A 27,009-nucleotide genomic window follows, 5' to 3' on the forward strand; every position below is an offset into this window, starting at 1 on the left:
GCTTCAGTTTCTTCCTCAATTTCGTTTTTGCTATCTGCCTCCATACTCTAACCATCCGTTTCAATACATGCGTAATCTGTTGAATCGCTTAAGCCGCTGAAATTTGAGTCTGAATCCGAGCTAATGTCGCTATATCTTGCTGTGCTATCCGAATTGGCATCACTGGATGACGTCACAGGAAAATGGACGCTGGCTTCACAGATAGCGAAAATCAGGCACTTTAAAGCTTTTTTTAGGGATATTCCGGGATGGGTAAAATTTTGAAAAAAACTTCAAAAAATAAAATAAGCCACTGGGAACTGATTTTTATTGGTTTTAACCCTTTTGAAATTGTAATAATGTCCCCCTTTAACGGAGACATCGCTCTATTTACACACTCCCCTTTAGGGGACCTCTGACGATATGGGGACAAAAAGTAAACATGTTTAAAGGCCTACCGAAATGAGATTTTCTTATTTAAACGGGGATAGCAGGTCCATTCTATGTGTCATACTTGATCATTTCGCAATATTGCCATATTTTTGCTGAAAGGATTTAGTAGAGAACATCGACGATAAAGTTCGCAACTTTTGGTCGCTAATAAAAAAGCCTTGCCTTTACCGGAAGTCGCAGACGATGACGTCACAAGTGTGAGGGCTCCTCACGTCCTCACATTGTTTTTAATGTGAGCCTCCAGCAGCAATAGCTATTCGAACCGAGAAAGCGAATATTTCCCCATTCATTGGAGCGAGGATGAAAGATCCGTGGATGATGATATTGATAGGGAAGGACAAAAAATTTTTTTAAAAAAAAAGGTGATTGCATTGGGACGGATTCAGATGTTTTTAGACACATTTACTAGGATAACTCTGGGAAATCCCTGATCTTTCCATTGTGTTGCTAGTGAGATTAAATAGTACCTGATAGTCGGAGGGGTGTGTCCACGGGTGTCTTGAGGCCAGTATCTGAGGGAAGTCGACGGCAGCTGCATGGATGGCGCAAGCTCAGCTGATCTCCGGTAAGAGGCGACTTTTTACCACAATTTTCTCATCGAAACCTGCCGGTTGAAATTTGGTCGGGAACCATGTTCGCTTGACCGCTCTGATCCATAGTAAAGCTTCACCTCCGGGAATTCTAAACAATGAAACACCGTGTGTTTGTGTGGCTAAAGGCTAAATTCCATCTTTCTACTTTGACTTGTCCATTATTAATTGAACAAATTGCAAAAGATTCAGCAACACAGATGTCCAGAATACTGTGTAATTGCGCGATGAAAAGAGACGACTTTTAGCCGCAAATGGTGCTGGGCTAATATGTCCCCTGCAACCCGAGACGTCATGCGCACGCGTCATCATTCCGCGACGTTTTTAACAAGAAACTCAGCGGGAAATTTAAAATTGTAATTTAGTAAACTAAACGGGCCGTATTGGCATGTGTTGCAATGTTAATATTTCATCATTGATATATAAACTATCAGACTGCGTGGTTGGTAGTAGTGGGTTTCAGTAGGCCTTTAACATCTAATTTGAACTTTTTTTTTTTTAAATGGTCCTCAGTAGTCCCGTACAAATGTGTGTGAATTATGCAAAATTATTCAACTTTGGTCCCCATGAACCATATTAACTCTTTTTCCCCAGGGTCCTCAGTAAGTATGATCAGCACATTACTTCATTAATCCAGAGATTTAAAGATGTGTATGAGCTAACTGGGCAGTGGCCTTTTTACCTCATTTTTTTATGCCTCCACAACCTGTAGAAAGGGCGGTCCCCACAAGTCATGATCAAAAACCTGATCCCCGTTCCAAATGATAACCTGTGTGTGTGTGTGTGTGTGTGTGTGTGTGTGTGTGTGTGTGTGTGTGTGTGTGTGTGTGTGTGTGTGTGTGCGTGTGCGCGTCTAGGAGGACGTCCCAGGCTCTGTCCACACTGTCTTACTGCTCGTCAACAAGGACACATCTCTGCAAGTGGACAAAGCTGCAGGTCCACAGGTGACATTTGACGCCCACTTGTGTGCTTGCGTAAAACCACGATCATCCCGCACAGTCCAGACCCACGTAGGCCACGACAAATCGGAGTTGAAGGCGGGCTGAAAGCCAGCTGGCTGTCAACTCACTGTCCAGCGCAGCCCTTAAGGCACCAGAGAGAAAAAGTTTACGCTACATAATAAGGGTGTGAATCTTAGGGCACCTAAAGTTTTGATACAATTCCGATTCCTGGTGTGAAGATTTGATTCAGAATCGATTCTCGCAATTAATTATTTGTCCATTAATTATAATGAAACTTTTTCAGAAAAGTAAATTTTGGTTGCATGAAGATGGCCTAAAATTTATTTTTAAATACAGATTTTTTTTAATATGGTTTTTATTCTTCTTCTTCAGATTTTGGCACGCTCTACCTTCCACATTTTACACCCGATTCAAACTGTTCCAACTTCAAACTGTTCAACCTATTCCTAGATAAATTCCAAAAATTCCAAGATTTCCCACAATTTCAGGTTTTCATGGACATTATTCCCATTTAAAATGAATTGGCCATTTTTCAAACTTCCACCATTTCCACATGTTTCAACCTTTTTAAACCATTCCACCTTCAACACATTCTGGAAATTCAAACTTCTTTTTTTTCCAAGTTAAAAAAAAACACCAGGATTTTCCACAATTCCTGGTTTTCCAAAGCTCTATTTCCACCCTTTTTTCTGGCGACTACTTCTTCTACATTTTTCAACACATTTCAACACTTCCAACGTTAAAACATTCCTTAACTGGAAAAAAATCCCGGTTTTCCCGAAATTCCAGGAATTCCGTAATACCATTTCTCAATTCAACATGTTACTACTTCAACCTATCTCCACCGATTTGAAACATTTCAACACCAACCATTTCAACTCATTCAGACCATTCAAGTTTTTTTTACCATTTTCAAAAAAAATCCTGCTTTTCCCAAAATCCCCCAATTTTTCTGAAATTCCCATTGAAATAAAATTGACATTCTTCAAAGTTCCACAACTTCCACATTTTCCACCTGATTCAAACTGTTCCAACGTCAAAATATTCAGCCTGATTAGGAATTGTGTGCTCCCCTTCAACAATTCTAAAAAAAATAAAAATTCCTGGATTTCCCACAATTCCTTTTTTTTTTTTTTTTTTTTTTGCATTTTCCCTATTCAAAATTAATCGGCCATTTTTCAAACTTCCACAATTCCCACATTATTCGAAGCATTCCACCTTTAACACATTCCACCTTTTTCCAAGTTAAAAAAAAATTACTACTTCAACAATGTTTGCCTGATTTTAACAATTCCAACACCAACCAATTCAGCTCAATCAGGACATTCATGCTCCTAATCATTTTTTTTTAAAATCCTGCTTTTCCAAAAATTCCCAAATTTCCAGGAAGTTCCTATTGAAATGAATGGGACATTTTTCCAAGTTGCACATTTCCCACATTTTCAAACCTATTCAAACCATTCCACCATTAACACATTATACTCATCCTTAACATTCAAACTAACACTTTCCCAAGTTCCAAACCAAATTCCGGGTTTCCTAGACATTCAAACTCCTCAACATTCAAATTATTTCAGCGTTGAAACGATTTCAACATTTAAACCATTTCTACATTCATCCTACATTCCATTAGCATTTCCGTTCAGCGTCAGCTCTTCAACATTCAAACCATTCCAAAATTTAAACTATTCTTACATACATTCTACATTCTGTCAGCATTTCAGTTCAACTTCAGTATTGGATCATTCACACGCAATTCCTTCAGGAATTTCCTCTTGTAGTTTTATTTTTTCATTTTTATTTTTATTAATCAGTCCCAACAAAATAATACATAATATTACAATAATAGGGCTTCACGGTGGCAGAGGGGTTAGTGCGTCTGCCTCACAATACGAAGTTCCTGCAGTCCTGGGTTCAAATCCAGGCTCGGGATCTTTCTGTGTGGAGTTTGCATGTTCTCCCCGTGAATGCGTGGGTTCCCTCCGGGTACTCCGGCTTCCTCCCACTTCCAAAGACATGCACCTGGGGATAGGTTGATTGGCAACACTAAATTGGCCCTAGTGTATGAATGTGTGTGTGAATGTTGTCTGTCTATCTGTGTTGGCCTTGCGATGAGGTGGCGACTTGTCCAGGGTGTACCCTGCCTTCCGCCCGATTGTAGCTGAGATAGGCGCCAGCGCCCCCCGCAACCCCGAAAGGGAATAAGCGGTAGAAAATGGATGGATGGATGGATTACAATAATAATACAATTCCAATTCCAAAACCAACATGCTATTCTGCAACATTCGGAATAGCAATCAACAGAGCAATTGAGAGGACACACAAACATGACACAAAACAATCCAAAAGTATTCAAACAAAAATGAATAATATCAACAACAGTATCAATAGTATATGAATTCCAACATAGCCGTGATTAGGAATCCCTTATTGACATTATCGTCACAGCCATTTACAAAAAATAAAATAAAAACAGTGAGGGAAGAATGGATCGTGAGATCGACAGGCGGATCGGTGCGGCGTCTTCAGTAATGCGGACGTTGTACCGATCCGTTGTGGTGAAGAAGGAGCTGAGCCGGAAGGCAAAGATCTCAATTTACCGGTCGATCTACGTTCCCATCCTCACCTATGGTCATGAGCTCTGGGTTATGACCGAAAGGACAAGATCACGGCCGAAATGAGTTTCCTCCGCCGGGTTGCGGGTCCCTCCCTTAGAGATAGGGTGAGAAGCTCTGCCGTCCGGGAGGAGCTCAAAGTAAAGCTGCTGCTCCTCCACGTTGAGAGGAGCCTGATGAGGTGGTTCGGGCATCTGGTCAGGATGCCACCCGGACGCCTCCGTAGGGAGGTGTTTAGGGCACGTCGGACCGGTAGGAGGCCACGGGGAAGACCCAGGACACGTTGGGTAGACTATGTCTCCCCGCTAGCCTGGGATCCCCCGGGAAGAGGTGGACAAAGTTGCTGGTGAGAGGGAAATGTGGGCTTCCCTGCTTAGGCTGCTGCCCCCGTGACCCAACCTCGACTAAGCGGAAGAAGATTGATGGATGAATGGATAAAAACATAAAAAAAATTAACAATTTTTAATTGTTAAAAAAAAATGTGTTTTGTTTTTTAAATCAATTTTTGAAAATTATGAATGACTTATGAATGATGACTAAGAATCGCAATTCGGATGGTAATTAATTTTTTTATTTTCATTTTTTTCCTACATAATGCCTCCGCTACACATGTTTGTAAGTAAGTGCACAGCTTGTGTAATCAGTGTGTGTGTGTGTTTGTTTGTGTGCAGGTAGAGGTGTTAAACTCCCTCAAGGCTCTTCAGAAGCATGTGGACCTTCATCAGCTTCCTGTCCAGTTTGGAGGTTCTTTCTCCTTCAGTCACAGCAGTTGGCTGACCTTCAGATTGGTGAGTAAACACACAAACACACATGCACACACACACAGAGAAAGTGCACACTTACGCACAGATTGTGTTGTATTGATTGTCCATCAGAGAGTGGAGCAGCTGACCAATCAGTGTAAAAATGTCATCTGCCTGCTGCAGAAGAACATCAACATCATGGAGGCCACAGCCCTCCCTGCTGCCGCTGAGGTCCCGTACACACACACACACACACACACACACACACACACACACACACACACACACACATAGACAAAAGCACACACACAAGTTTGTTGTCAAACTGATAGTTTTTCCCCCAGGAGGCTGAGCAGCTGTTGTCCACCTACAAAGACATGATGTGCACCATCCTCCAAGACAGACAACTGGTCCAGCTGCAGCAAGAGGGCGGAGCCTCGTTGTCACGCCTGCGCAGGGACGAGGCAGGCGTCGGCGTGACGAAGGACTACGTGGCGGCTGTGGACGCGGTGTCCCGTTTGTACGAGCAAGTGGACGAGCTGCTCCACCGCCTGGTGACCTTGTCCAACAGCAGGATTCAGGAGCTGCACTTCATTGTGGACTTCAAGGGTCTGGAGGAGGGCTTTGCTGAGGTGACCACTGTACCATGACGGCTGCAAGCTGCACGAGCTCGCCGAGCTAAGCCAGCTATTTTTCTCTTAAGGCTGCGTTTAAAGACCTACTGAAATAAGATTTTCTTATTTAAACGGGGATAGCAGGTCCATTCTATGTGTCATACTTGATCTTTTCGCAATATTGCCATATTTTTACTGAAAGGATTTAGTAGAGAACATCAACGATAAAGTTCGCAACTTTTGGTCGCTAATGAAAAAGCCTTGCCTGTACCGGAAGTAGCAGACGATGTGCGCGTGACATCACTGGTTGTAGAGATCCTCACATTGTTAACAATCATGGCCACCAGCAGCTAGAGCGATTCGGACCGAGAAAGTGACAATTTCCCCATTAATTTGAGAGAGGATGAAAGATTCACCAACCCAACCCCTAACCCCACCCACCCACCCACCCGTCCGTGCGTCGGTTGAGGTGGGCGGGGTTGGGTTTGTGGTAGCTGGGTATTCTGGGTATTTGTTCTGTCGTGTTTATGTTGTGTTATAGTGCGGATGTTCTCCTGAAATGTGTTTGTCATTCTTGTTTGGTGTGGGTTCACAGTGTGGTGCATATTAGTAAGAGTGTTAAAGTGGTTTATATCACAACCTTCAGTGTGACCTGTATGGCTGTTGAAAAAGTATGACTTGCAGATAGAGGTCGCATCCAAAAATGTGACCGGCCGGCCGGCCGGCACGCAGATAGCATGGTAAAATCCTGGCGCGGTGACATGTAGAAAAGGTGTTAGAGGCATTGTAATCACGGCACGCCCTCAAAGTTGATGTCCGGGTGAAAATCGAAAAATGTTTACCCGGGCGACTTCTGAAAGAGACACTTAAATTTGGAAATCTACCGATCTTCTCCGGGCGGTCTGCAAGTATTCGGCTGAGCCACATCTGAGTGGTCAAAGAGCCGCATGCGGCTCCGGAGCCGCGGGTTGCCGACCCCTGGTCTAATAGATATATTTTATCTCCTGTATGTTTTTTCCCAGGTGAGCTCGTGGATGGAGGAAGTGGGCGAGGTGCAACTCAAGAGTCTGAGCCAATCAGAGGACTCGCTGGACGCTCTGAGCCAGAAACAGCTGGACTTCAAAGACTTCTACTCCTCCGCATACGTACGTTGCTTCTTCTGGTGACTCTCTTTACGACCAATAACTGCAGATGTATCGCGTAAATGTGACGACTCATCAGAACAGGCGAAGCATAACGCTGTCTCCGCCCTCACGTGTGCGTGTGTGTGTGTGTGTGTGTGTGTGTGCGTGCAGGATCGCTGTAAACAAGGCCAGGTGTTACTGAGTCGTCTGGAGCATTGGGGACACGTCTCCTCAGCTGACCTCCACGTCTATGCCGTTAAAGTTCGCGCCTTCTGGGCTCAGCTTCAAGACTTCTCCCAGCGGGTCAACGCCACCGGCCGCAACATCGATAAGGCTGTCCGATTCTACCGCTTCCTGGACCAGGTACTGCCTCTCCTTATTTTACCTGATGTCAGCAAGTAATTTCTGTGCACAATGACCAGTATTTACAGCGCATAGTAAGTTTTCTGCATAGTCTTCAAGTCCAAGCAAACCTTGAGACCTCCGAATTCGGGAGATTGGGGCGGACGGGCCAGGGCCAGGGGGCGGGGTTAAGTGGAGAGGAGTATATTTATAGCTATAATTCACTGAAATTCAAGTATTTCTTATATATTCATATATATATATATAATATATATAGATATATTCTATCTATAAATATTTATATTTATAGCGAGAATTCACTGAAATTCAAGTGTTTATGTTGTATATATATATATATATATAAGAAATACCTGAATTTTAGTGAATTCTAGCTATAAATATACTCCTATAAATATATATATGTATGTATATTTATTTTATATATATATATATATATATATATATATATATATATATATATATATATATATATATATATATATATATATTATATCAAATACTTGAATTTCAATATTTATTTATTTACACATATACACACATAACACTCCTCTACTCATTGTTGTATTTGAAAGTGCAATGCTTTGCAGCCAGACAGCCTTTAAAGAAGCATAGGTGTGGGCAGCATCTGTGACATTTAATTTTGCAGGAAAAGAGTGAGTTTAGGGTTGAATTGTCCATCCTCGTTCTATTATTATCTGTCACTATCTTTCTCACCATGCTGGACACCCTCTCCAATGATGCGTTGCCGTGTAGCACGCACAAAAGTGCCGTCATCAAATGCACCAGAGTCTGGAATCTTCCATCTCTCCCTGGCGTACCCCTTCCCCTTCGAGCTGTCCTGGATGAACTGAAATTGTCGTTTCCAATCATTCTGGAACTTGCAAGCCCACTTCTTCTTACTCGTCGTTGCCATCACTGTCTCTTCTTGCTTCTTCTGCTTTGTCTCTGTTGTGTTTTTGGACATTACTACTTGCCGTAGTTTTGAAGCACTGCATGATAGGAATCCGGATGTTGCACGTCAGTTTATTACCGTGCCGGCTGGAGTAAACACACACTGAGAAATAGCTCCGTGCCTGCCTACATTATGGGGTATAGATAAACCTGTGGATAACGGAGACATATATAATAGTCTCCTTTTCAGGTGAGAGAGGAGGCTAACAGGAGTGCTTTTAACGCACGCCCCCAATATTGTTATCCGGGTGGAAAGCGGGAGAAATTCGGGAGAATGGTTGCCCCGGGAGATTTTCGGGCGAGGCACTGAAATTCGGGAATATGGGTGGCAAGTATGCTTCAAGTCCAAGCAGTGCAAAGTTGAATGCACACAACACAATTACAGTCGTGCACATCAGTGGTTTGTTGGGACACTTTCAACTCTCAACTTACATAAAAGTGTGTGTGTAGTCAAGATGTCGCACCGGGGCCAAGTTTTTCCTCCTACCTCCTTTTACTCCTTGCACAAAGTCTTTGTTGCCGTGGTGACCCTCCCCCTCCTCCAGGACCGCCCATCTGCCTTTCACCCGGTGATGGGGGGAGGGTTTCTTGTGTGGTGGTGGGGGGGTTCAGTGTGTGTGTGTGGTCAGGATGCCACTCTGCTCGGTTCAGTCTCACAGCAGCACTGCCAGCAAACACACTCAAGGTATGACACACTTTCTTCCCTTCAACGTGTGTGTGTGTGTGTGTGTGTTGTTAGTTTTGGCGTAAGTGCGGTGATGCACAACTGTGTTTACTTCCAAGAAAAGACACAAAAAGAGTGTTAGTGAGTGTGTAGACAAACTGTGGACACAAAAGCAGTGAGGATGCATCTGTACTTTAAATGTTTGACGTGGTGAAAGCAACAGCTGTTGTGTTATTGTTGTTGTCACTAATGACTGCAAAAAGTTGGAGTATTGTTTATTTGCATCTACTGCCTGGCATCCACCCCCTTCTGTAGGGCGGTGCTTTTGTCTGTATGTGTAACTTTTTTGATGATATACCAAATTTTCCAGACCGTAGGGCGCACCGGATGATACGGCGCACTGCCGTTGAATGGTCTATTTTCAATTTTTTTTCATATATAAGGTGCGCAGGATTATAGGGCTCATTAAAGGAGTCATATTATAATTTTTATGTAACTTGAAAACAATTCCTTGTGGTCTACATAACATGTAATGGTGGTTCTTTGGTCAAAATGTTGTATAGATTATGTTTTACAAATCATCTTCAAGCGCGCTTTCTGACAGTCGCTTCAGGATGCGCCGTATTGTGGGCGGTCTTATTTACGTGGCTCACTTTCGGCAGCGTCTTCTCCCCGTCATCTTTGCTGTAGCGGTGTAGCGTGCAAGGACGGGAGTGGAAGAAGTGTCAATAGATGGAGCTAACTGTTTTATTGACATTCAGACTTTACTCAAATCAATAACGAAGCAGCATGTTCTCATCCGCCGGAAATGTGTCAGGTGAAAAACCGCCCGACTGGAACTCTCCAATAACTAAAGTTCCTCGGGTGAATAATGTAAACTCACTACACCGGTATGTTTTTTAGCGCTTTCATGGCGAGTTTACTGACAGATATAAGTAAGAACTTTACACTACTTTATATTAGAAATGGCAACAGCAGAGGATGAATGTCCCATAAGAAAAGATAGAGAAAAAGAAGAAGCTTATCGACTACGGCGTTCTCACAAACTACAAAGGCAGACACGCGCAATTTTTCATGATTTATGCAGATCCCAAATACAGATCAGCAGGTACCAGAATGTAAGAAAAGTTGCTTTTGCACAATAGTGTGAAACAAGACGCCAGATAATATAGCTTAGCTTATACACAAACCATAATAATACACGTATGTTGAAGAACATCAAGCGGTGCGGCTTCATAGCTTACCAAAGTCTTACTTAAACATTTTGATAGATTTTTGAGCGCAGTGTGTAATGTTCTATATTTTCAATGGAACATATAAAATGTTGGTGTTGTTTACTTGAGTCATATTGCATCATCAGAATCAGAATCAATCAATCAATCAATGTTTATTTATATAGACCTACATCACAAATGTCTCAAAGGGCTGCACAAGCCACAACGACATCCGCGGTTTGGCGCCCACATAAGGGCAAGGAAAAACTCACAACCCTGTGGGACGTCGATGAGAATGACTGAGAAACCTTGGAGGGGATGTGGGTAAACCCCCCACGCCCCCTCTAGGGGAGACCGGATGCAATGGACATCGAGTGGGCCTGACATAATATTGTGAAATTTCATTCATAAATTCATGATTTATGCAGATCCCAAATACAGATCAGTAGGTACCAGAATGTAAGAAAAGCTGCTCTTGCATAAAATTGCAAAACAAAACACCAGATAATATGTCTTACCTTTTACACACACCTTAATAATACGCGTATGTTGAAGCACATCAAGCGGTGCGGCTTCAGAGCTTACCAAAGTCGTACTTAAACATTTTGATAGATTTTTGAGCACCGTGTGTCATGTTCTATATTTTCAATGGAACATATAAAATGTTGGTGTTGTTTACTTGAGCCCTATTGCCATCATCAGAATCAGAAATACTTTATTGATCCCTGAGGGGGATTAAAGGGGGAACCAAACATTACCGGGAGACAGAACAGGATCGCTGACGGGTCTGCCAACTTCCCGTGCCTTAAAAAAAATGTGAGAAACAGGTAAACGCTGGGAAGGAAGGGGGGATGAAAAAAAAAAAGTCTAAGCCTGGGTCCAGACTGAGGCCAAGGGAAAAAGAAAAACTCATGGCCATCCATCCATCCATCCATCCATTTTCTACCGCTTGTCCCTTGGCCATAGCACACATAAACATGTGTGTAAGAGGGCAACATCAAAGAGCCCAAAGGACATTAAACACATTAAAATTGCAGAGCTGATGCAACCAGCCACAAAACTAAAACAACAACAAAAAAACATAAATATTGTGGGGGCCTCTGCGGTGTTCCACGACATCGTCTGCTGGGGTGTGGAAAGCATGGCCAGACACAGGAGCAGACCCAACAAAGCAACCAAGAGAGCCGACTCCACGCTCGGATAGTGCAGCTTACACTTATCTTTTATGTTTGACTGCCATCTACTGGTCACACTTATCATTACACCATGTACCAAATAAAATAACTTCAAGGTGGATAAGCACAACCAAACGTATTCCTTACATTAGGCCAGTGTTTCTTAACCCTGTTTGAAGTACTGAACCCCATTATATGCACATTCACCGAACCCTTCTTAGTGAAAAATAAAATGTTTTTTTTTTTTTATTCCAAACAAAGGTATGAGTTTTGTGGTAACACTTTAGTATGGAGAACATATTCTAAGTAAAAAAAACATATTTAAAGGTTTTTTGACACTAGGGGAACATATTCTAAGTAACAAAGACTTAATTTGGAGTTATTTAGCTAGGGTTAGGGTTATAATGAGGCCATTAATAAGTACTTGATGACTAGTTAAGAGCCAATATGTTACTAATTTGCATGTTAATAAGCCACTAGTTAATGCTGAATATGTCCCCATACTAAAGTGTTACCATGTTTTTTTACTGGTGCACAAAATGAACCGTGCATGAACATCACCGTGTTCAAAGAACAAAACCGACACTGTGCATAAACTCACAACAAATTACACACCTGCAAATCAGTGTGACTTCTGCTGTTGCCGTATCCGTAATACGCCAACAGGGAGAAGTTTTTATTGACACGATGAATCAGATGTATTTTGACCTCCGCCGAACCCCTGATGCCGACTCACCGAACCCCTAGGGTTTGATCGAACCCAGGTTAAGAACCACTGCATTAGGCAAACCAGGTTATAAGGCGGACCGTTGAGATTTGAGGGGAAAACAATTATTTTATGCGCGCCTTATGGTCCGGAAAATACGATTAACTTCAATACGTATGCATGCTTAGTTCCTGTAGATTAAGATTGCGTTCCCCTGGTATTGGGGTGTCGGAATTTCCGCGTTCCTAGTCGGAAGTTTCAACTATAACCCCCCTCGAGGGTTTCTTACTTGGAAAGTCGCAACATTCTGGTGTGGCTGCTGTAAATGTAAATATCAATCAATCAATCAATGTTTACTTATATAGCCCTAATTCACTAGTGTCTCAAAGGGGTGCACAAACCACAACACAAACCACTACGACATCCTCGGTAGGCCCACATGAGGGCAAGGAAAACTGATGACTATGATAACCTTGGAGAGGACAAAAGCAATGGTTGTGGAGCGGGTCTAACATGATACTGTGAAAGTTCAATCCATAATGGATCCAACACAGCCGCGAGAGTCCAGTCCAAAGCGGATCCAACACAGCAGCGAGAGTCCTGTTCACAGCGGAGCCAGCAGGAAACCATCCCAAGCGGAGGCGGATCAGCAGCGCAGGGATGTTCCAAGCCGATACACAGGCAAGCGGTCCATCCTGGGTCCAAATCATCTTTTTTTGGCATCAGATTCAGGCCACATCTTTTCAAATGGGACTTCAGTTTAAACCAGGGGTAGGGAACCTGTGGCTCTTTTGATGACTGCATTTGGCTTTCAGGTAAATCTGAGCTGACATTGCTTGGACACGATAAGCAATGAAGAATTCCACTTGTAATCACAGTGTTAAAAATAATGTTCAAAATATAAAACATTGTCATGCTTTTGTATGTTCAAGAAGTTGCGTTAATGGTAAGAAGTAATTTATTTATTATTGGTTAGTGTGGGGCTTGCCCTCCTGGGGGTTCTTCAGACCACCAAGCACCGACATGAGAGCCTGTTTCAGGGTTACAATATTGTTTTATCTTTCAATAAGTCTCTCAGTTGCTTTCCGGCAATTGTCTTTTTCTCTTTTGTCCTCGCTCGCGCTCTGGCTCCAGTTCCAACCCCGTCTCGCCTCCTGGCTGCTGCTCATAACGGAGCGACGGGTGATTAGATAACAAGGCCCAGGTGGGCCATCTACGCACCTGTCGCTGATTTCGAGGTCGGTCCTGGAACACCCTCCTTCGCTGCAGGCCCGCAGGCCACGCCCCTTCCAAAGTTAGCTGCAGAATAACAATATTATTCCAAAGAATAAGAGACCTATTATACTCTACCAATGTTTGTCAGACTTAAAAATGTACACGTTTAGTTGTGTTCAGTGTTAGAAAGAATATTATATGGCTCTTACAGAAATACATTTTAAAATATTTGGCTTTCTTGGCTCTCTCAGACAAAAAGGTTCCCGACCCCTGGTCTAAACGCAATGCGACCTGAATGTGACTTTTTCGTCAGCTTCGGGCGAGCTCCGTCACTCGTGTGCGCCGGAAAGACGCAGTCGCCAGCGGGAGTGGATGTGTTATCACAACATCCGGTTTTGGTGAGCAAAGTCTGATTAAAATGACCAAATTTTCGGTGCATCATTTTTCAATACTGCGCACATAAAACGCTATACATAATATAAGAGTATATATTTTGATTGACACTGTGGCGCATTTGTTTACATGTGAAAAATAAAGCTCAAGTAGATCCACGCTGATGTCTGTGTCTCCTCAGCCATAAAAAGATTAAAACCCTCCCAAATATATTCCCGTAATTTTCGGACTACAAGACGCACTTAAAATCCTTTCATTTTCTCATAAAATGGACAGTTCGCCTTATAACCCGGTGCGCGTAATGTACGGCATAATTCCGGTTGTGCTTACAGACCTCGAAGCAATTTTATTTGGTAGTTGGTGTAATAACAAGTGTGCCCAGTAGATGGCAGTCAGACACAAAATATACGTGTAAACTGCAAGATGACGCCAGTAAACTACACCAAAACTTTAAATGTTACTTTGGAGATTATTGAACATTACACACGGCGCTCAAAAAACTGTCAAAATGTATTTATTACGAGTACGGTAAGCAATGAAGCCGCACCACTTGATGGATTGTCGGCGCATTAAACATACGAGTGTTATTATGGGGTGTGTTTAAAGACTGCAAAATAGCAGGCATATTACCTGGCGTTTTGTTTCGCAATATTATGCAAAACCAACTTTTCTTACCTTCTGGTACCTGCTGATGTGTATTTGGGATCTGCATAAGTCCTGAAATTGTGCGAGCGTCCGCCATAAAGTAGCATAAAGTTCTAACTTATATCTATCAGTAGACTTGCTATCAAAGCACTAAAAAAACTGTAGTGGGTTTACATAATTCACCCACGGAACCTTAGTTATTAGAAGGGTTCCGGTCGGACAGTTTATCAATGTTGACGTTGCATTATTGAGCCACGGATGAGAAGAACCATCCATCCTTACATTTTGCGACTCCGTTATTGATTGACGTAAAATCTGAATGTCATTAAAACAGTTAGCGCCGTCTTTTGACACTTCTTCCACTCCTGTCCTTGCACGCTACACCGCTACAGCAAAGATGACGGGGAGAAGACGCCGTCGAAGGTGAGCCACGTAAAGAAGACCGCCCACAAAACGGCGCGTCCTTAAGAGACGCTCAGAAAGCTACTTGAAATTGGTCTGTAAAACATAATCCATGCAACATTTTGACCAAAGAACCAGCATTACATGTTATGTAGACCACAAGGAAGTGTTTTAAATCTAGAAAAAATATATAATATGACCCCTTTAAAGTGCCTTATAATCCGGTGCGCCTTTTGCATGAAAATAGTGCGCCTTTTACACTGGAGTCTGACAAAAATCACATTTTACTTGCAGTGTAAGAAGTCAGCTGGAAAAAAAAAATCAGATCTCGCAAAAATCCAATTCGGACCACTTTGGCCCGCAGTGCAAACGTCGTCTTAGTGAAGTGCACTCAGCGAAAGTATTCCACTTGAAACTCGACACAACTTCTAAAGGCTTTTAAAGAGTTTGAGTTCTGTTTTGATCCTGAGAAACACAATTGTTATTGCGCTCTCTATTCTTCGTTTGAAGAATCCTAACATCCCTAATTTGGCAGTCTATCTGGTTGTAAACATCAAGGCTCTAACCATGTTTTATTTCCTCATACTGTCAAGACATGGACTTTGGTGTGGTTTGTTTTACCGATGGGAGCGGACACGGCTCTAATTAATAACTCAAAAAAGGCATAGATTAAAAGTGCTCCCAGAGGAGGTACAAAAACTTGGCTATGAAAACAAAAAGTTGCACTAAGGCAAAACTATGGTCATAAAACAAAACATGTAAACTATGGCGTGAATTAAGAAAACTTACTTGGACCGAGAAAAGAGTATGAAAAAGGCAGCATGGTTCATCAGCGTGGATTACGAGGGTGGTAGAGGGTAATGTTGCCAGGCTGACTGCCTGGCAACTGCAGGCTTAAATGGTGACGTGGTGATTGACAACAGGTGCGTGAGTCCAAGTGAATCAGGTGCGTGAGTCGTGAGAACAGGTGAACTGATTGGTAGTCATGAAAACAAAAAAACAACCAGGGTGCGCAAAAGCAAGAACTAATGGAGTCAAAAACAAAACAGAACATGACTAAACAGAACATGATCACAAACACATGACACATACAACACACACACACACACACACACACACACACAAATGAGAGATACTGCTTTCATGCCGCACCACCCTACCTTGTAGTACCTCTTTGCTCCTCCAGGGCTGACTGACGTGGAGTCACTGCGGGTCCTCCAGCGAGTTGGTGATGATGTCTTTGTGGTTTTAGTGTCGCAAGCATGAACCCCTGCTAGCGTATTGTGTCACTTCCGCATCAGCTGTCAGGACTTGATGTGCATTGTGGGTAACGTGACAATGCAATATTCATGTAATCATGTATTGCAGCATTGTGTGTGTCTTGGCTGAGTGCTCTTCTTACTGATGATTTTGTTGATGTGTCCTGATCACCAGCCGCTCACTTCCCACACACACACACACACACACACACACCCACACACACACACACACACACACACACACACACACACACACACACACACACACACACACACACACACACACACACACACAGGCCTTGTGCTACTAACCTTAGTCAAAAGGAGGTCAGTGCACTCTCACACACACACACACACACACACACACACGGACACTTCAAAGGCTCGTCGTCGCCAACAAGCTTGTGTTTGAGCTTCAATCCTAACCTCCAGGGTTTACTTTAAAGCTCGACATGAAAACAAGGCAAACATTGACCAACTTTTAGCCGACAAAAAGTTCACACGAGATGAAGAAAACCTGTTGCTTCAATGTGTTGTAGTCACACAGTGTGTTTGTTTTAAAGAGTGTGTAGAAATTATGTCGTTCCATGTGTGGATTAAAAGCGCCGATTTGAAGCATGGGTGTCAAACTCCCATCCCGGGGATGAGCAAAGACCTAATGAAATGAGAAAAAAGGTGAAATTTTGATAGTAATACCCAGAGGTGGGTAGTAACGTGGTACATTTACTCTGTTACATATCTACTTGAGTAACTTTTGGGATAAATTTTACGTCTAAAAGTAGTTTTAATGCAACATACTTTTACTTTTGCTTGAGTATATTTATAGAGAAGAAACGCTACTTTTACTCCTCTCCATTTATCTACATTCAGCTTGCTACTCGCTACTGATTTTTATCGATCTGTTAATGCATGCTTTGTTTTTTTTGGTTTGTCAGACAGATCTTCAAAGTAGGATCCATCACATGCCTGCCTTTCACCAATCAAATGCGGTCACTGGTGACGTTTGACTCCGCTTCACCAATCAAACAGAGCCAAGCGGTCACATGATTAACTGTACACTTTATTTATTTATTTATTTATAAACTTTTATTTATAAATTTCAATATTTACAAACAAATGAAAATAATAATCAAAGTAAATACAAAAACAGTACAAAAACCTTCCAAAACAGCGCCAGGAGGTTGTAAATTCGTCACAGACTACAAAGGTGGATGCGCGCACATTTTCAGGACTTATGCAGATCCCAAATACACATCAGCAGGTACCAGAAGGTAAGAAAAGTTGGTTGTGCATAATATTGTGAAACAAAACGCCAGGTAATATGTGCCATATTGCGGTCCTTATACACACTCCATAATAATACTTGTATGTTTAATGCGCCGACAATCCATCAAGCGGTGCGGCTTCATAGCTTACCGAAGTCGTACTAAAAACATTTTTGACGGATTTTGAGCCCCGTGTGTAACGTTCTATATTCTCAATGGAACATTTAAAGTTTTGGTGTTGTTTACTGGCGTCATCTTGCAGTTTACACGTATCTCTTATGTATGACTGCCATCTCCTGGTCCCACATCTCATTACACCATGTACCAAATAAAATTGCTTCGATGTCAGTAAGCACAACCAGTATCATGCCTTAAATTAGGCTATTAGGTGCACTGTTCATTTTTGAGAAAGTAAATGGATTTTAAGTGTGCCTTATAGTCCGACAAATATGGTAGTATTTTTTTTCCCCCTGTATTATGTCTCATTGAAAAATGACTATTCGGGGGATTGTGACTAAGTATTAAGTTTCTTTAGATATTTTCACCAGAAGCTCGAAATATAAACGTGGTGAGATTGTCAGTTTTTCCCAATGTTTTTCTGACAAATTTGGAGCTGCGGACTACAGATGGCCCACGGGCCGCATTTTAGACACCCATGATTTAGATGTACAATGGTATTTGTTCTCTGTAAAGTCAGTGCACACTTGCACAGAGTCCAGGGAACAACATAAATATTTTTGGAATTGCTTCATACCAAAGAGTATAACAATGGGACCCATTACCTCCCTGTTTGACACTCAGCATCAAGGGTTGGAATTGGGGGTTAAATCCCCAAAAATTATTCCAGGGCGTGGCCACCACTGCTGCTCACTGCTCCCCTCGCCCAGGGGGGTGATCAAGAATGATGGGTCAAATGCAGAGAATAATTTTGCCACACCTAGTGTGTGTGTGTGACAATTATTGGTAAATCCATTTTAGATGATCTCGGGCCCAGAGAAGCTGGCGGTGTTTCTGGATGTTGTTGATAAATGGATTTCGCTTTGCATAGTAGAACTTTAACTTTCATTTACAAATGTAGCGACCAACTGTATTTAGTGACAGTGGTTTTCTGAAGTGTTCCTGAGCCCATGTGGTGATGTCCTTTAGAGATTGATGTCGGTTTTTGATACAGTGCCGTCAGAGGGATCGAAGGTCACGGTCATTCAATGTTGGTTTCCGGCCATGCCAGTTACGTGGAGTGATTTCTCCAGATTCTCTGAACCTTTTGAGGATATTATGGACCGTAGATGTAGAAGTCCTGAAATTTCTTGCAATTGCACTTTGAGAAAGGTTGCTCTTAAACTGTTTGACTATTTGCTCACGCAGTTGTGGACAAAGGGGTGTACCTCGCCCCATCCTTTCTTGTGAAAGACTGAGCATTTTTTGGGAAGCTGTTTTTATATCCAATCATGGCACCCACCTTTTCCCAATAAGCCTGCACACCTGTGGGATGTTCCAAATAAGTGTTTGATGAGCATTTCTCAACTTTATCAGTATTTATTGCCACCTTTCCCAACTTCCTTGTCACGTGTTGCTGGCATCAAATTCTAAAGTTAATGGTTATTTGCTAAAAATAAAAAGTTTACCAGTTTGAACATCAAATAAAAATAAATGGTAAATGGTTGTACTTGTATAGCGCTTTTCGACCCCTTTTTAAGGGGTCCAAAGCGCTTTGACAGCATTTCCACATTCACCCATTCACACACACATTCACACACTGATGGCGGGAGCTGCCATGTAAGGCGCTAACCAGGACCCATCAGGTGCAAGGGTGAAGTGTTTTGCCCAAGGACACAACGATTTGTTGAACTGTTTTGTGACCGAGGGCAACAGCTGTTTACGACCCCGTCTCCCCTTAGAAACAGCTGCTGCCATGTAATCAGGGAAAGTGCCAAAAAAAAGGGGGCGTGCAATCATTTTATCAGAGCGTGGTGGAAGACTGTACAAAAGTACAGCCCAGGCGTCTCTCCTCATTGAACTAAATTGAAACCTGTCTCTGTTTAATTCCTTGCTTCTTGTCTGTTTAATAGACGTCATCAGTGTTTGAACCTGACATAATATGTAGTCTTTGTAGCATGTTCAATTGAATATGGGTTGAAAAGGATTTGCAAATCATTGTATTCCGTTTATATTTACATCTAACACAATTTCCCAACTCATATGGAAACGGGGTTTGTACTTTACCTCTAACTTTTAACTTTTTTATCTGACAATCTGAAGAGCGCTTTGAATTTTAACCCCCCCCCCCCCCCCCCCCCCCCCCCGGCGTGCGATTTCCTCTCCGTGTGCGTGCAGGCGTACGGCTGGGCTATCAAGGGGCGCCACCGTCTGGCCGGTATCACCGTGGACAAGAGCATGCTGCCGGAGCAATGCCGGGCCGCGATTGGCGCCCTGGAGGAATACCGGCACCAGCATCCGCCGATCCCCGAGGCTCAATTCCAGGAGATGAAGGCGTTGGCGGGCGAGCTTGGGGACGAGCGAGGCGTGCGCCAGTGGAACTTTGCCTGGTCCAAGTGTCAGGAGGCCAAGTCCATGTTCGACAGGAAGATGGCCGAGGCGCTATCGGCTCAAGAGTCCGCTCAAATGCGGCACTCGGACTCCGCCGACAATATAAGTCCTACCTCTACAGAGACGGTCTCTAGTGAGACCGCCTCAAGTCCCCCCCAGGAGGACTCCAGTCCCTCCTCGGCCCCCGCCAGTCCTCAGCACACGCCCCTGCTCAAGCGTTTATTCGGCAGCGAGGCGTCCTTCAACAGGCCCCGCCTCAACTCCTCCGCTTGCCACACCCCCTCCTTCTCCTTCTCCAGCAGACGACAGCTACTCAGGAAGACTCACAGTTTCGACTGTCCCGCCACCCCCGAGGCGACCCGCTACTACTGCCCCTCCCCGCGCACGCTCAGCGAGCCGGCACGCAGAGGCAACACGGGCGTCTTCATCCGCGGTTTGGAGGTCAGCAGCACCGAGGCGACAGACCGCACCCTCTGTCCCCGGACCCCCGCTCCGGGCTGGGGGTCCCGCAACCCAGGGACACCGGGGAGGCTCCGAGGCTCTGAAACGCAACCCGCGGGAAGGTGAGTTGGCCCTTAAGGCGGCGTTACCACGGTAACACAGCTGATGAGGTTTGTCCGTGCAGTAAACTCCGTCACATCGTGGAGGAGATGGTGACCACCGAGCGCGAATACGTGCGCTCTCTCCGTTACATCATCCAGCACTACTTCCCCGAGATGGACCGTGCCGACCTGCCTCAGGACCTGCGGGGGAAACGCTTCGTGGTCTTCGGGAACCTGGAGAAGCTTCTGGACTTCCACAGTCAGTTCTTCCTCAAAGAGCTGGAGGCCTGTTGGAAACATCCGCTGCGAGTGTCCCAGTGCTTCCTCAGACACGTAAGTGCCTCTCCTGGCGCTCACCCTGACAAGATGGCCACTTTTAGAAGCTGAGTTATAAACACGTCCAGCAAGTAACACTACTTGATGCTGGGGCTGCACGATTATTTTGATTGAGATTGTTATATAAATTAGTTACGTGATTATTCATTCATTTGAAAACATGAGTATTTATTGTCTCACCAAAACTCAACTTTAAATATTGTTTTAAAAACCTGGATATAAATTAGATATATGTATGTATGTATGTATATGTGTGTATATATGTGTATATATATATATATATATGTATATATATATATATATATATACACACTAAATTGGCCCTAGTGTGTGAATGTGAGTGTGAATGTTGTTTGTCTATCTGTGTTGGCCCTGCGATGAGGGGGCGACTTGTCCAGGGTGTACCCTGCCTTCCGCCCGATTGTAGCTGAGATAGGCGCCAGCGCCCCCCGTGACCCCGAAAGGGAATAAGCGGTAGAAAATGGATGGATGGATGGATATATATATATTATATATGTATATTTATATGTATATTATATATATGTTTATATATACATGTGTATATATGTATATATATATATATATATGTGTGTGTACAATATGTATATATGCATACATTTATATATATAAATATATAAATATATATGGCTCAGGATCTTTCTGTGTGGAGTTTGCATGTTCTCCCCGTGAATGCGTGGGTTCCCTCCGGGTACTCCGGCTTCCTCCCACTTCCAAAGACATGCACCTGGGGATAGGTTGATTGGCAACACTAAATCGTCCCTAGTGTGTGGATGTGAGTGTGAATGTTGTCTGTCTATCTGTGTTGGCCCTGCGATGAGGTGGCGACTTGTCCAGGGTGTACCCCGCCTTCCGCCCGATTGTAGCTGAGATAGGCGCCAGCGCCCCCCGCGACACCGAAAGGGAATAAGCGGTAGAAAATGGATGGATGGATGGATGAGCATATGTATTTGTGTATATGTACATTAATATGTATACATACACATATGTATATATACTGTATGTTTTTGTATATATGTGTGTATATATATATATATATGTGTATATATGTGTGTATATATATATGTGTCAATATATTTATGTATATATATATATATATATATATATATATATATATATAAAATAATGTGTGTGTGTGTATGTATGTGTATATAGTGTATATATATATTACCCATACATATATATGTGCACATATTATAATATAAATGTATATAAAATTATTATAATTGAATATTAAAAGCACGTGAAAGTTCAGCTCTTACCTCACTGCCTTAAAATTTTGCAATCAATCAGAAATACAAGCAGCTAAAACGCACCAAACATGGACAAGTGCGGAGAGAGTATTTTTCGGAAAACATTACACAAGTCTTCAGCTAGGTGGTAGCAACACAGAGTGGTTAATACAGATAAATACATACATATTTCCAAGTCCCCAATCCCATTTCAATTTAAGGGGGCGTGAACATTTTTTTGACGGAAAATAATTGAGAGCCACTGATCAACGCTGGCTTTGACAGTAGGATTGCTGGTTTGCACCAAACATGGACAGACTTAGAATTTTTTTTACTGGAGTTAAAAGGTATATATTCCTATAAAGTCTTTGTATTTACACACAAATATCCAACATGTATATACTTGTTAGACCAGTACTCGTACTACCAGGGGTTGGCAACCTAAAATGTTGAAAGCGCCATATTGGACCAAAAATACAAAAACAAATATGTCTGGAAACGCATAAAAATAAAAGCCATATTACATACAGATAGTGGGTCATGAGATATAAATTGAATTAAGAGGACTTAAAGGAAACCAAATGAGCTCAAATATAACTACAGATGAGGCATAATGATGCAATATGTACATACAGCTAGCCTAAATAGCATGTTAGCATCGATTAGCTTGCAGTCATGCAGTGACTAAATATGTCAGATTAGCACTCCACACAAGTCAATAACGTCAACAAAACTCACCTTTGTGCATTAATGCACAACGTTAAAAGTTTGGTGGACAAAATGAGACGGGAAAAGAAGTGGCATAAAACATGTCTTAGAAAGTCGGAGAAAGTTATACATGTAAACAAACTACGGTGAGTTTAAGGACCGCCAAAATTAGTAGGACAAAACGGCGCTCGCCAAATACTCGAATCAGTGAAGCATGTTTAATATAAAGTGTGTGCTTTATAACAATTTTGGAGGTTTGTGTCATGTTTTTCTTCCTACAGAAACTATATTAAAACAAAAAAGATATGTTTGATATTTTTTTCCTCTCATCTTTTTCTATTTTTCATACATTTTTGTAAAAGCTCCAAAGAGCCACTAGGGCGGCGCTAAAGAGTCGCATGTGGCTGTAGATGCCGCGGGGGACCAACCCCTGACTTATACTGTATATGATGGGGAGGGCATGAAGGGTGGGGGGGTGATGGTGAGAAAACACAAATCTTTAGCTCAGTGGCAGCAACTCATGAAGTGGTTTGTACAAATAAATAAAAAATCAGGTTTTGAATCGAATTTCACTCTGGGAATGATGTGTGGCAAAAAAAAACACCAGTAATGTTAAAGACCCACACGGGGTCAGACTAAATCCTGTTTAGGGCCACAAAAAGATGGCTTCCTTTGCCATGTGTTGATGTTCAATGGCAGACATCTTGTTGTTGTTTGTGATCACCAGCAGGAACAGTTCAGTCTGTACGCTCTGTACAGCAAAAACAAGCCAAAGTCGGACGCCCTCCTGGCCAACCACGGACTCGCCTTCTTCAAGGTGACCCTTTACACTTTTTACCTTTGACCCCAGCTGAGGTCACATTCCACACTGAGCCTGGTGTTGTCCACAGAGGAAGCAGCTGCAGCTGGCCGACAAGATGGACTTGTCCTCCTACTTGTTGAAGCCCATCCAGAGGATGAGTAAATACGCCCTGCTGCTCACCGACCTCATCAAGGAGGTGGGCGCCACCCAGGAGGCGGAGCTCCACTCGCTGCAGTCGGCCACCGCCATGGTCAAGTTCCAGCTCCGCCACGGCAACGACCTGCTGGCCATGGACGCCATCTGCAACTGCGACGTGGGTCCGCTTCGCCCGTGTTTTGGCGCGGAACAGGAAGCGCGTGGGCCTGACGGCGTGTGGGCATGTGTCCGCAGGTCAACCTGAAGGAGCAAGGCCAGCTGATCCGCCAGGACGAGTTCACCGTGTGGAGCGGGAGGAGGAAAAGCCTGCGTCGCGTCTTCCTGTTCGAGGAGCTGCTCCTCCTGAGCAAGGCCAAGAAGATGGAGGGCGGCCTCGACGTCTTCATCTACAAGCAGTCCTTCAAGGTCATAATAATGATAATAATAAGTGAAGTGAATTACAGTGGGGCAAAAAAGTATTTAGTCAGCCAGCGATTGTGCAAGTTCTCCCACTTCAAATGATGACAGAGGTCTGTAATTTTCATCATAGGTACACTTCAACTGGGAGAGACAGAATGTGGAAAAAAAATCCAGGAATTCACATTGTAGGAATTTTAAAGAATTTATTTGTAAATTATGGTGGAAAATAAGTATTTGGTCAACCATTCAAAGCTCTCACTGATGGAAGGAGGTTTTGGCTCAAAATCTCACGATTTTGGTTTCATCTGACCACATGACATTCTCCCAATCCTCTGCTGTATCATCCATGTATCCATTTTGGTATAAACTCAACTCGTCGTGTTTGGAGGAAGAAGAATACTGAGTTGCATCCCAAGAACACCATACCTACTGTGAAGCATGGGGGTGGAAACATCATGCTTTGGGGCTGTTTTTCTGCTAAGGGGACAGGACGATTGATCCGTGTTAAGGAAAGAATGAATGGGGCCATGTATCGTGAGATTTTGACCCAAAACCTCCTTCCATCAGTGAGAGCTTTGAATGGTTGACCAAATACTTATTTTCCACCATAATTTACAAATAATTTCTTTAAAATTCCTACAATGTGAATTCCTGGATGTTTTTTCACATTCTGTCTCTCACAGTTGAAGTGTACCTATGATGAACATTACAGACCTCTGTCATCATTTTAAGTGGGAGAACTTGCACAATCGCTGGCTGACTAAATACTTTTTTGCCCCACTGTATATAGCGCTTTTTCTCTAGTGACTCAAAGCACTTTACGTAGTGAAACCCAATATCTAAGTTCCATTTAAACCAGTGTGGGTGGCACTGAGAGCAGGTGGGTAAGGTGTCTTGCCCAAGGACACAACGGCAGTGACTAGGATGGCGGAAGCGGGGATCGAACCTGGAACCCTCAAGTTGCTGGCATGTCCGCTTTAGCAACCAAGCTATATACATTTTAATTGTAAAGAAACACTTTACGTTGAGCAAACAACCTCAAAGTGCCACAGTGTAAAAAAAAAAAAAGTATTAATAATAATAAAAAGATAATACAAATAAATAAAATATAATAGCTAGAACCAGCATGCATATCTATAAAAAGTTTTTTTTTTTATTTTAAAGATGGGTTTTTAAGCCTTTTTTTTAAAAGCATCCACAGTCTGAGGTGCCCTCAGGTGGTCAGGGAGAGCGTTCCACAGACTGGGAGCAGCGGAGCAGAAAGCCCGGTCTCCCATAGTGTGTAGCTTTGACCGTGGAGTTTGGAACAGGTTAGCCTGTTTGGAACGGAGGTGTTATGTGAAGGTAACGCCACTGGCCGTGCCAGCAACTTGAGGGTTCCAGGTTCGATCCCCGCCTCCGCCATCCTGGTCACTGCCGTTGTGTCCTTGGGCAAGACACTTTATCCACCTGCTCCCAGTGCCACCCACACTGGTTTGAATGTAACGCAGATATTGGGTTTCGCCATGTAAAGCACTTTGAGTCACTAGAGAAAAAGTGCTATATAAATATAATTCTCTTCACTTCCTGTTCACCGTAATGCAGTGTTTTTCAACCACTGTGCCACTTGACAGACATGCAACGGCGCCCACCGAAAAGGGATACGGAAAATAAAGCAAGAATGCTTATTTAACCAAGCCCCGCCCCTAATTTACAGTCAACTTATACAGTATGTTGGTTATAGGGTTGGGCGATATGAGCTTTTATTAATATCTTGATCATTTTAGGCCATGTCACGTTACACGATATGTATGTCCATATTTTGCCTTAGCCTTGAATGGACACTTGATACATATAATCACAGCAGTAAGATGATTTTATGTGTCAACATTAAAACATTCTTCTTCATCCTGTATTAATATATGCTACTTTTAAACTTTCATGCAGAGAGGGAAATCATAACTAAGTCAGTTGACCAAAACTGTATTTATTAAACAGTTATTAAGCAGTGGCACAAACATTCATGTCATTTCCAAAACAGAAAGTGCAAGACTGTCAGAGACATTTTAAAACAAGCCATATCAAAACAACACTAAATTAAAGTGCACTTTTGTGCATGATGTCACTAAGATGACATATCAAAACAACACTAAATTAAAGTGCACTTTTGTGCATGATGTCACTAAGATGACATATCAAAACAACACTAAATTAAAGTGCACTTTTGTGCATGATGTCACTAAGATGACATATCAAAACAACACTAAATTAAAGTGCACTTTTGTGCATGATGTCACTAAGATGACATATCAAAACAACACTAAATTAAAGTGCACTTTTGTGCATGATGTCACTAAGATGACATATCAAAACAACACTAAATTAAAGTGCACTTTTGTACATGATGTCACTAAGATGACATATCAAAACAACACTAAATTAAAGTGCACTTTTGTGCATGATGTCACTAAGATGACATATCAAAACAACACTAAATTAAAGTGCACTTTTGTGCATGATGTCACTAAGATGACATATCAAAACAACACTAAATTAAAGTGCACTTTTGTGCATGATGTCACTAAGATGACATATCAAAACAACACTAAATTAAAGTGCACTTTTGTGCATGATGTCACTAAGATGACATATCAAAACAACACTAAATTAAAGTGCACTTTTGTACATGATGTCACTAAGATGACATATCAAAACAACACTAAATTAAAGTGCACTTTTGTGCATGATGTCACTAAGATGACATATCAAAACAACACTAAATTAAAGTGCACTTTTTGTACAGAACGCCACTACAATAGTTTAAAACATATACAGTGCACTTTTGTGCATGATGTCACTAAGATGACATATCAAAACAACACTAAATTAAAGTGCACTTTTGTGCATGATGTCACTAAGATGACATATCAAAACAACACTAAATTAAAGTGCACTTTT

General features: G+C 42.5%; 1 protein-coding gene across 2 annotated transcripts in view; it reads left to right on the forward strand.

The window, feature by feature from the left end:
• The window catches only part of plekhg4 (pleckstrin homology domain containing, family G (with RhoGef domain) member 4), a 73,735-nt gene that overhangs the window by 36,884 nt on the left and 9,842 nt on the right, over positions 1 to 27,009 (forward strand). For both annotated transcript variants that reach the window (XM_061875887.1, XM_061875895.1), the window contains exons 7-17: positions 1,880 to 1,966; positions 5,271 to 5,387; positions 5,475 to 5,573; positions 5,687 to 5,974; positions 6,979 to 7,101; positions 7,252 to 7,443; positions 19,667 to 20,442; positions 20,505 to 20,754; positions 23,443 to 23,532; positions 23,606 to 23,830; positions 23,908 to 24,078. In XM_061875887.1, coding sequence (XP_061731871.1) covers positions 1,880 to 1,966; positions 5,271 to 5,387; positions 5,475 to 5,573; positions 5,687 to 5,974; positions 6,979 to 7,101; positions 7,252 to 7,443; positions 19,667 to 20,442; positions 20,505 to 20,754; positions 23,443 to 23,532; positions 23,606 to 23,830; positions 23,908 to 24,078 — 2,418 coding nt within the window. The remainder of the gene's footprint in view (positions 1 to 1,879; positions 1,967 to 5,270; positions 5,388 to 5,474; positions 5,574 to 5,686; positions 5,975 to 6,978; positions 7,102 to 7,251; positions 7,444 to 19,666; positions 20,443 to 20,504; positions 20,755 to 23,442; positions 23,533 to 23,605; positions 23,831 to 23,907; positions 24,079 to 27,009) is intronic.

This window comes from Nerophis ophidion, linkage group LG02 (assembly GCF_033978795.1).
Source record: "Nerophis ophidion isolate RoL-2023_Sa linkage group LG02, RoL_Noph_v1.0, whole genome shotgun sequence".
Classification (NCBI taxonomy): Eukaryota; Metazoa; Chordata; class Actinopteri; order Syngnathiformes; family Syngnathidae; genus Nerophis; species Nerophis ophidion.